Source organism: Pteropus medius, unplaced genomic scaffold (assembly GCF_902729225.1).
Source record: "Pteropus medius unplaced genomic scaffold, Ma_sr-lr_union100, whole genome shotgun sequence".
NCBI lineage: Eukaryota > Metazoa > Chordata > Mammalia > Chiroptera > Pteropodidae > Pteropus > Pteropus medius.
Window position 1 is genome coordinate 9,480,590 of NW_024340699.1, and position 11,263 is coordinate 9,491,852.

The following is an 11,263-nucleotide window of genomic DNA, read 5'->3' on the forward strand; positions in this document are numbered from 1 at the left end:
AAAAAAAAATGCCAGCTTTGGAGTCAGGTCCCTGGTGGGAGTCACAGCTGTCTAAAGCCTGGTCGGCTGTGCACTGCATCGTTCCGGAGTGTGCCTTCAGGGTCATCTGTGGGCAGGTGGCCCTGGAGCTGCTCAGGGTACATGCTGCATACCTAGAGGCAGAGGCCCCAGCGGGAGCCCTGGCTCTGGTTCCAGCAGCCGTGGGACCTCGGGCAAATCGCTTACCCTCTCTGAGCCTTAACGGCTTCATCTCTGAAATAGGTCAATAGCAGTATCTTTGTCCATTTAAGGTGCTATTAAAGAAGGACTTCAAGCTTAACTATCTAAGGAGTCTGATGAGTGACAGTTAGTGACATAGGCCCAATGGGCTCTGTATTTGGATTCAGAGCAAAGGTCACATGCTCAATTACATTCAGGGCTCATGCAGGTAACCTCTACGAGCACAGTAGGTGAAGGAACAAGATGACAGGTGCCAACTGACACCTGCCTTGGAGCCAGGGAGAATTGTCAGGGAGCTGCGGGGCCCATTGCGATGGAGACAGCCAGACACACTCAGACTGGCAGTCATCACTCCATCTGGACAGCAGACACCGTGAGATACAGAAGACCTATTGCAGCCAGGCCTCTGACATTTCACGAGAAGCCAGGAAGCCAGATTTTAATTTGAACTCTCACATTTTAAAAATATTGGCAAAAGTTCACATTGAAACCTTTTGAGGTCTAACTCTTTGTGAGCCAAATAAAAGATGCCGGCAAGCCGATATTAGATGCTGGGATTCAAGGCAGAGAGAGCGTGCATTTAAAAGAGCTTTGTGCAGACAGCGTGGGCCATTTCATTCTGACACGGAACATTGTTCTTGCGACCTCTGGCCGGGTCAGATGAGGTCCAGCCGGAGAGGAGGCACAGCAGAGACCCTCGCTCTATCTCTGTTCTGGGTGGGGAGGTCTGAATGGTGCTTACTTGAGTGTCTGGTCGGCCCTAGCACCCCGAGCAGACCACCTGGAGGACTGGCTCTCTGAATCTCTGAGGATGGGGCCCAGCAGTCATTCCTATGCATATGTTTGGGACCACTGGCCTAGAGTAAGCCACTTTCATCCCAGGCCTCAGTCACTCCCTGGATTTGGAAGAGGCCCCGCCCCAAAGCTGCCTTGGCCCTGACAGCACTTCCTCCAGGGGAACAAAGTATGATCCTGGGAAGTGGGGGAACCACATCCAGAAATAGGTCACCAGCCAGCCAGGGTATTATTTCGCTGAAGCTGGGGAGAAGCTGGCCCCTGAGTAATCTGGCGTCCAGTGTTTCGGGCACTGCAAGGTCTCAGGAGAAGGTGAATTCAGAATCCTGAGCTGAGAGGGCCTAGCCCGAGTCTCCTCAATACTTCTGACTGTGACCTTGGATAACCTAGCCCACTGAGCAACGGTATGGTTACGGAGGCAGGCAGGCCAGGGTTCGAATACCCGTTCCGAATTGTGTGACCTTGGCGAGTGTCGTAACTTCTCTGAGCCTTGGGAAATCGATTTGTGAGGGTGCCTGCCTAGTGGAATTGTTGTGGGGAGCAGGAGGGACGATGCATGTAGACACTTAGCGTGGAGCGCAGCACGCAGTAAGGGCTCGATAAGTGGGAGGTGCTGTTATAAATAATAATAAATAATAATATTGCGACTCAACTATGAAATTGAAACAATAGCTCCTTCTTTCCCTTCTTAAAGAGGGGCCTTTCGCACAACACCCAGCTGGCCCGGAGGGAGCACTGGCCCCCTGCACCCCAGAGCTGAACAAAGGTGGAGGGGCAGCGGCCTCATCGACCCAGCCACATGACAAAACATAAAGGTGCTTCCACTGTCCTACCCGGGAGGCAGCCCGCCGTTAGCACTGCTCCTGGTGATGCCTGGGTGTGACAGGAGAGAAGCTAGAACGGCCAGTGGCTGCCAACCACTGCTACCCTTCCAGGGCCAGACAGACGCATGTCTCACATGCTGTTGACAGCTCATCTCAGGGGACGATCTGGCCTCTCGCTCCTCTGAGCTGGTAAACTCGGGATTCGGGAGGCGGCCTGCAAGCCAGCCTGCTCCCAATCCCTGTCACACCCATGGTCACTCTGCTTGTCTTTGCAAATGTGGTTCTTGCTCCTTGGGATAAATCAGGGGCCACCAAGTGCCAAGAAGAGGCAGGAGTCCTAGGGGGAGCTGATTCAGAGGGTTTGGAAGCTGTTCTTCCGCCTGATGGGGCTGAGTCATGCCAGTGATGACAGGAAAGGCCTGGTCACCTTGCACTGTCCAGACCCACCCCTCCGGCACTGTCCATGAGCCCACCGTCCCCCCAGGAACCCTGCCCCTTCCCACGCGATCAACCACCAAATTCTGACTTCAGCATCCATCCCTGCTTCCAGTCTGATCTTTGTTCTGGCGGTTTGCTGCGGTCCCATCTCTCTGCCCAGTCACTGAACCCCACACCCGTCTGCACTACTCCGATCCTGCTCCCCGGACCCTGAGCCCTGTACAGACGCCCAGGTGCTCACAGCAGTAATTCTCAGCCCTCAGACACCGGTCTCCCCAGCCTCGGTCTGTGCCCTGCCCTCGGTGTGTCTGTTTCTGCAGATCCAGTACCTGCTTGATTTTTAAAGGCCTAATCCAAATGCCTTCCTGATACCCTCGGCTCACTGTCGGCGGGAAAGCCCCTCCCTCCTTTACCCCGTGATTTTCTCTCTTCCTCTCTATGGCACCTCTCCCTCCCTGCTAGGTATTATTTCGCTCATGAGCTCTTTCCTCTCGAGTCCAAACTCCCAACATCGGACTAACAATAACAATTCATTCAACAATAACTGTTGAATGAATGAGCGAATGAGCGAATGAATATAGGGCAACTTGTATTTCCTTTAGGAAAGGCTGTGGTGGTGGATTTGGGGGCGGAGGAGGGTTGTTGGAAGGCAGTGATGGGAAAATCTCCCAAGCGCTGGCTTTGCTCCTGACTCGGGCCCCTGGTGTCCTGGTGTGGAGGGTTCAGAGGGGTTCTCCTCTGTGGGCTCAGCTCTGGGCCTGACCGCTCATTTGACTCACTTTATAGAAGAGGGTAAAAACACTATCGACTGCCTCGTTTTGAGCGCGTGCTATCCACCCGACATCGAGCGTGGCACATTACATGTCGTCTCTGACTTCATAACAGCACCCCAGCTGAGGTGGAAACTGAGGGTACGCCAGCTGTCCCAGGTCACACAGCCTGTTAGTGGCCGAACAGGGATTCAAACCCAGGTCTGTCTGACTCCGACACAGAAGGGCTAGGTCGGGCCGGACTTCGTGCCAGCTGTGGTCCCCGGTCAAGTGGGTTCATCTTTCTCGGTCTCGGCTCTCCAGAGAGGAGACAGGGAGCCAGGTAGAGACAGGCCTGCACACCTGCCAGGGGTGAGGAGGCAGGGACCCACCCCCCGGTTAGTACCTGCTGGTTCTGGTCCCGAGTGTCCTCTGTGTGATACAGCACAGCCCAGCGGCCCACAGCGGACACATTGACCCACAGGCACGGGTACTGGGCCACCTTCTTGCCCTCCAGCTCCTCCTGGTCCCTGATGTTGGTCTCAATCAGATGGCACATGGATTCCTGGGTCCACACGCTAGGGAGAGCTGCATTACACACACATGCGCCAGCATCTAATACACACACAATACACACACACACACACACACACACAATAACTTAGAACCTGGATGGCACGGAACTCCTGGTTTGGACCCCTTTAGAGAGATCCAGGGCTGGGACCCTCATCTCCATCTCCCCAGAGCATCCAGCACAAAAGGGGTGTGACCCCAGAGTCCATGGGCCAGGGGAGGACACAGAATCTGAATATCAATGCCGGTTAAATATCATCAACACAAATGGTTCCCACCCTGGCTGCTCGACCCAAATCCTGGGGAGCTTGACAAAGCTTTTCCCACGTCTAAGCCCCACCCTAGACCAAGTTAATCAAAAATCTTAAGGTGGACGAGGCCCAGGCCCTGACATGCTTTTAAAGGCCCTGCAGTGGTTCTGACGAGCAGCCGGGCCCGAGACCTGTCTCCATAGTTTCGTCTTGCAGGGCCTGGAAGAGAAGCTCAGAAAGGTCAAGTGACTTTTCTGAGGCCACACAGGACCTGAAGCCAGGTCGGGGGGGCTTCAGAATCTGTGCCCTTTCCCCTACAGAGCAGAGATGGAGGAGCTGGCTTTGTGCCAGGGAGGGGAAGATGGCGGGGACTGTGCTTAACCTGAAGGTGACATTCGGAGGCACGTGCTGCTCTCAATGGTGCCTCACTCGGGTCAGTTCCAGCCTAGAACTGCTCTAGTCCGATACAAAGTGAGGGAGAAGCAGACTGAGGAGAGGCTGGCAGACTCATCGACACGCCCGCCGCAAATCAGCTGCGACTCATCCCCCACTTAGCGGACAGAGGGGGCCCGCAGCAGCTGGAACGTGCCCGGAGCAAGGGTCTGACACTCATCTTTAGAGCGGGCTGAAAGAACTGAGTGCGTTTGTTCCAAATAGAGCACGGATCAAGAACTTCACGGCATCTCTCATAAAAGCTCAAGTGGTTGAGATATCAGGAGGCAAGGGCACGGAACATTCTCTGAACTTCCAGAGCAGAGCTCCAGGGGAGCACATTTCGGCTCCATGTAGACACTTCCTGCTTATCATAAAGTAGGTATGCACGGTGAGGTAGTGAGCTCCCCGTCACTTGAGGTATTCAACAGGAGGCTAGATGCCCACCGAATGGGAGGTTTCAGAGGGGGTTCGTTAAACTGTGCAGATGAGCAACGAAATTGTGTGACTGATTCCTCCCCAGGTGAAAGTCACACTGGAGTATTCGTTCTGGTCCTTTGGTGGTTTTTGTGTAGAGGGCCTCCCACATCCGTCACCCACAAGTCCCAGCCTACCCTCTCCCTGCATCTGAACACTTGACCCTAAGAATGAGGCTTGTCCAGAACTTGCTGCCTGATGTCAGGGTGAAGGGAAGGGGTGGGAATGAGGCTGGGGTTCCTTGCAGACCACACCCTCAGGGGAGAGGCCGGAGGATGGGGACGGGCCAGGAGGGTTTGGTACCTTTTCTGGTAGAGGGGCAGCACGGTCGTGCCCAGGATGTAGTAGGTGATGACGGCACACGCCACCATGGCCACACCCAGGCAAAGGGCTCGAGTCTCTCCCCGCTTCTGGGCCATCACCAGCTTCTTCCCCATGTCCACCGGGGACAGTGGTCATTTCTAGGGCCAGAGAGGCACATAGATACGAGATCAGCACAGGTGACAGTTCACCCACGGAAGGAAAGACAGGTGAGAGGGAAGGATGCTCAAATACTGACATCACCCCGATTTTTACACGGAGCTTTGCAGCTTCAGAGGGCATTCCTGACCCCACGTAAACCTCACACCAGCTCCGCGTGGCGGGTGTCATCATCCCCACGGTACAGACGAAGGCCCTGCGGCTCAGCGTGTGGTAGGCTCAGTGATGATCCCCAACAGGCCTGTGTCCTCAGTCCTGGAGCCTGAGACTGTGACTTTACATGGCAAACACTTTAAGGACCTTGAGGTGGGGAGATCACCCTGGATTGTCCGTTAGACCCTAACCGTAACCACAAGGGGTTCTTAGAAGAAGGAGGCGAATGGAGACGAGGTGCAGAGGAGAAGGTAGCGGTGCCAGGGGGGGCAGAGACCGGGGTGGCGCTGCCACACGCAAGGGAATGCGGGCAGCCCCGGAAGCCAGAGGAGGCAGGGAGCGGGGGTGTCCCCTCCAGCCTCCGGCGGAGTGGAGCCCTGCCACCATCTTGGCGATCTGGGGCCTCCAGAACTGTGCACGAGTAGATTTCTGTCGTTCGGGGCCACCAAGTTTGAAGTCACTTGTCATGGCAACAATGGGAAACCAGCACCGGAGATAAACCAGTTCAGCGAACAGCAGAGGTGGGAAATCCGCGAACTTTCTCCTAGGATGCTCATCCCAGAAAACCAGGAGCATTTCACGGTTCTGCCAAAATGGTCCCGCAGCAGAGTCGGCTGGGCCCAGAACAGCAGGCAGAGAACCCCAGAAGGCCACAGGCATCGGGAGTGGCAGGCGGGCTCCAGTCGGGACCCTAGAAGGGCCACCTCCCACTTCAAGCGAGGGCCAAGGCATTAGGCGGCCTCAGCAACTGCTCTTATGTGGGGGCTTAGCCACCCCGGGCCAAAGCAGAGTGGGGGGAGTGGCGGGCAGCCTTCCTCTTCCCCCCTTCTTCTGGCAGCAGCTCCCCATTTTCCTTCTGGGGATCTACCTCACCCCGGTGTAGGCCGAGGCCCATCCTCCCCTGCGGTACACCCGGAACACCCTCCAGGGGTGCATCTCTTACCCCATGTGCCACCTGGAGCCACATAGCCACCCTGCTTCTGTCCCTCATGTGGGTTTCCCATCTGCTCTGTGAGTTGCCCCAGAGCCTTCCGGTCAATTTCTTTGTTGTTTGTGTTTGTTTGAAGTAACCATAGTCCGTTTTTACCAAAGATACCAGGGCCATGGGGCCCTTTCTCTATAATCTACTGTTTTACGGAAAATTTTAGCCAGATATCAGAAAGGACTTTATTTTCGATGCCAGGTCCCTAAAGTAATAAGCACATTATTTTTAAAAATTAGTGGATGCCAGGAGATAGACATCGGTTCAACAAGATTTTCAGCAAAGGGCTTTATCTTGTACCTGGGCCTCTCTCCTAAGAATCGACTGTTTCTACTGTCTCTGATCAGAGGTCCTTGACTCTCTCGCCCCCACCCCTGCTGTCTCCCTCTCCCCCCCTCCTAAAGAGGAGAGCCCAGTGTTGGGCACTGGGGTTACACCCCTGTCACACCCTCCAAGATGACAGACAGGGAGGACACTCAGCGACAACGTTTCCTCCCTCATTTGGGGCGCTGAGAAGTGGGGTTCCCCTGTATCCTAATGTATTCCCATGTCACAAGGGAGTAAAACTTTTCCCAGGCTGATCTCTGGCGACAGCCCTCTGCTGTGGTGGGAGCTGGGACCTGAGGGCCAGGGAACTGAGTTACCAGCGTGACCCGGCCACAGAGTCCCCTCCGCCCAGCTGGCCACCAGACCACAAGCCAGATGCCATCGGTACTAGTCGCCAGCGGCAGCCCCTGCGGAGCACAGAGTCCCGGTGGGCAGCCCCTTGGGGAAGCGAGTCCCAGGGCCCGCCTCCCTCCAGCCCGTCTTTGTGGAAACCGCTTCCCAGGTGCTCTGCGCAGTACTCACAGTCCCCGGTGCCCTGGAGTCTCCCGAAGACGCTTGCTCTCCGCTCAGCCCCCGCCCCCGCCCGCCAAGGGGCCTCCTGAGCTCCAGCAAGCAGCCTGGGCTCCCGGCCCGGCTGTCTCCAGGGAAGCAGCCTTTGGTCCCCATCTGGGACAAGCCTCCATGCCCAAACATGGTCAAGTCTGAGCACAGGGCGCCAGGACACAGACTTGAGAGCAGGTACCCCATCCGGGAGAAGGGAGAGGCAGCTGCTGCCCCAGCCCTACACCTGCATAGCCCGGTCTCCTGGGAAACAGGTTTCAAACAACAGCAGACGCAAAAACGGGAAGCCCGAACCGGCATCCCTGTGCGCTCAGACACATTTCTTCCTTGCCAGTCTCTCTGGGCCGGCAGAGAGAGGCCAGGAATGGGAAATGATTTTCTTTTTGCTGACATGGGGCGGGGAGGAGTTGAAGCTCAGAGGGGTTGGGCTTGGCAGCCGCTGGGGTGGGGCTGGCATGTCCCCTCTGGCGCAGCCGGCCCTCCTGCCTTAACACTTGCATGCTGTGTGACCCCGGGATGGTCTCTGTACCTCTCTGAGCCTCAGTTTTCTCACCGGTGCTGTGAGGATTTTTAAAACGTACTTCGTTCAGGGTGGTAATGAGGGTTGGCTCCACAATGTTTTCAGCCAGCCAGGGCCAGGGGTAGCCTGCCCTGCTGGGAGGCCTCCCAGAGATGGTCAGAGCATGGTTTAGAGTCATTGCAGAGGTCTGTTCCTGTCAGTAAGAGAGCGAGCATCAGCACCTGCAGGCAAAAGCATGCTTCTAGATTTTTCCATCTCCTCACCCGTCAAATAGTCATCGTGAGGATTAAAAATCAGCGACAAAAACAAGCCCCGTAGTTTGGTCCTCTGCTAGATATCGGGCACGATGTCACTACCCCTCATTTTACCCAACGGTGAGATGTAGAAGCCGAATCTGAGCCTCGGAGGCTTTAAGTAAGCCGCCCAAGTAAGCTCTAGCACGAGAGCCGGACTCAAAGCTGGCCCTTCCAGATGGCACATCCTGGGCAGTCTCCACTGAGCCCGTTCCTGCCCTGAGACAGAGCAAGTGACACAGTCGCCTGCCGCCTGAGGTTCTGGAGGGCACCCCGCGTGCAGCCCACCCCCAGGGAGGCGGCTGCGGCTTGGCCATGCTTGCCAAATGAGTTCCGCCTCCTCCCTCACTCCCGCCTCTGCCACCCTCAGGCAGCCAGCCCAGCGGGCTAGGACATGAGAGCTGCGTTCAGGCCTCTTGACGCTCTCCCCAGCAGCACGTCCCCTCCTGCCCCTTTACAAATTGAATCATAGTAACTGGAGAATCAATTGTCTGTTTAATGGACATCATAGCAAAGGGAGCCACTTAAGGCCTTAGATTTTGTAGGCGGATTGACAATGAAGGGCACAGGGCCTAGAATGAGTCCCCAGAGGAGTGATTTTCCAAGGATGGTCCTTGGTTAGTTCAGGGGCCAGGAAAGTCCTCCTGTGGCCCACGATCTAATGCAGAGATGCCAGGCCTCCCTCCCACTACCTGAGTGACAGGAGGCCATTTTTAAGCAAGACCAAAGGGTTACTTGCTCCTAATCAACTAAATGAGTTATGAAGTTTGCACGTTTGAAATTTATAAACATCAGCATTCTCACCAATGTACTTTTCTTCTTGGAAGATGGGAACAGGCAAGGAAGCAGGCGGCAGTGGGTATGAGCTCTTCTGCAGTGAAGTGAGCCCCAGCCCTGCTTTGGGGGGCACGTGGATGACAGCCCAGGTCCCTGGCTGGCTGTGGGGTTGTATGTGACTGGGGGTTGTAGGTGGAGGGTAAGGACATAATGATGCTACAATAATAAAGACGTGATTTGCATTAGCACAGGGTGTAGAGTTCACAAAATACCTTCCCCCGCGGGCTCACATTAATCTCTTCGGTTAGAGTTTTTATTATCCATCTTATAGAGAGGGTGACTGAGGTTCAGAGAGGTTAAATAAATTGCCCAAGGCGACTTACTTGACCTCTCTGAGCCTCAGGTTGTCCATCTCTAGAACGTAGCTAATTATACCTGGACTCTCAGTGTATTTCGAGGAATAAGAGATCATCTCGGCTGCCTGGCACCGTGGGCAGATCGCATTTTCCAAAGATGGCCACATCAACACATGTCCCATCGTATGTGTCCTTCTTTCAACGTGCCAGCCATACTCCTCCGTCAAGGGTGGGTGTCGGCGACCTCTCCCCTGCAGCCTCGGCAGGGCTTTGTAACCGCCTTGCTGATAGAATGTGGTAGAAATGACACTGTGCTTTTCCAGGCAAAGTCATAAACAGTGATTCCGCTTTCACTGGGCACTCTCTCCCTGGACACTTCCCGTCGAGCTTGCCTCCATACTGCGAAAAAGCCAAGAGGTCCGACGTGGGTGTTCCAGCTGACGCCCAGCTCGGTGGTCAGCCAACAACCAGCATCTCCCACCAGGCGTGAGAGTGGGGGAGCCTGCAGATGATTCCAGCTCCCAGGCTTCAAGTCCCCCAGCTGAGGCCTCAGACGTCATGAAGCAGAGACCAGCCGCTGCTTTATGCTCTCTCCCAGTGTATGCACACGCGTGCACACACACAGATTCATGCAGCTCGCACACGCGTGCACACACACAGATTCATGCAGCTCGCACATGTGTGCACACACACAGATTCATGCCAGCACGTTCCTCTCAGCAACGCTCACAAGAGGACTTCTTATTTCTGCTATTTGCCCAGGGTCACTCCGCTGGCCTGAGATGTGATGAGCCTGGATGTGCACCTGTGCTCGCCGACGCCACAGGCCGCCCCTGCCCCGGCACGATTCTGCCCAGCCCTGTTTTTGAGAGGACGGGCGTTCCTCTGTGACATCTGCTTCAGCCGCTTGACAAACCTCCTCTCCTCGGTCTGTCACCCTTTCTGGATTGCGTATCCACTTATTTATTTAAACCCTTTTGAATCAATATCTGTTCTCTGCCGCCACTTGGGATAATAAGTACCATAAATCAAATTGGCAACCGTGTCCTGAACCCTGCTGAAGGTGTGTCACCGGCTGAGTGCTGCCGGAAATGGAGGCCAGGGGCCCTCGGTCACTCACGGACATTTGAGGACCTAGCGTGCGGAGGCTGTGAATATGTCACTGCGCCGAGGTGGACCAGGTGTGGCCCCTTGTCTGCGGGAAGGGAGGATGGATTTTTATAACCACGAAAAGTCACGATGGAAAAAATAAAAAAAAGTTATATTCAAAGGAGAGAGAATAATAAAGGGCAGAGGAAATCACAACGAAAGACTTTCCAATACAGTTGAGAAGACAGAGTATAAAAACAGGACGTTTTAATGTCAGATTCAGATTAAATGGCAAGACGGGACTTGAAGAGGGCATACAGGGAAATTTGCTCCTTTTCCTCTCACGCTTTTAGCCATCTTTTCTCATGACTTCATTTTTCTTAGCGACAAGGCATTTTAGCCTGCTATATTACTAACATAATTGTAAGCAGCTTGAAGTTCTCCTTGGAACCAAGAGAAAAGTAAATAAATGAAGAGCACGGCTGCCCGTCTGTGTGGTAAGGTCGTTTTTTGATGCACAATCGCCCGAGCTCGCCGTGGGAAAGCTGGACAATAGAGAAGGCCAGGAAGACGATGAGGCACAGACAACCCCGCCACCTGAAGGGCATTACTGGCAAGCGGAGGGGCACGTGTCCTTCCGGTCGCTCATACAAGGATGCACTCGTCTCTCCCTCCAGAGGGCATGTCCCTTCTGTCCCCACACCCCTCGTTGGCTCTCCCCTTCCGAGGGACTCAGTCCTAGGGTCCTCGCCTCACCTCCCGTCACCTTCGCCACTTTGCTGGCTCCTCGGCCAGGTCGGTGGCCTGATGTACCAGGCTCAGAGCGCGTGCAACTCTACATCCATTCACGTGCTTCCCCGTGCACCGGTCTCCCCGCTGGAGGGTGAGCTCCCCGACACCAGGGGCAGGGACTGTTCCCACTCTCTGTCACATCTCTAGCGCCTCAAGGAATAAACAGAGAATCTTG

At 55.1% G+C, this 11,263-nt stretch overlaps 2 protein-coding genes across 3 annotated transcripts in view; one reads left to right on the forward strand and one right to left on the reverse strand.

Annotated features, from left to right (window-relative positions):
* Positions 1-7,595, reverse strand: part of KCNMB1 (potassium calcium-activated channel subfamily M regulatory beta subunit 1) — a 10,196-nt gene extending 2,601 nt beyond the window's left edge. For both annotated transcript variants that reach the window (XM_039877642.1, XM_039877651.1), the window contains exons 1-3: positions 7,223-7,595; positions 5,062-5,219; positions 3,432-3,603 (exon numbers count right to left, since the gene is read on the reverse strand). In XM_039877642.1, the coding sequence (XP_039733576.1) occupies positions 3,432-3,603; positions 5,062-5,195 (306 nt within the window). In that variant the 5' untranslated portion in view covers positions 5,196-5,219; positions 7,223-7,595. The remainder of the gene's footprint in view (positions 1-3,431; positions 3,604-5,061; positions 5,220-7,222) is intronic.
* Positions 1-11,263, forward strand: part of KCNIP1 (potassium voltage-gated channel interacting protein 1) — a 260,707-nt gene that overhangs the window by 17,136 nt on the left and 232,308 nt on the right. The gene's annotated exons all lie outside the window — the stretch shown is intronic.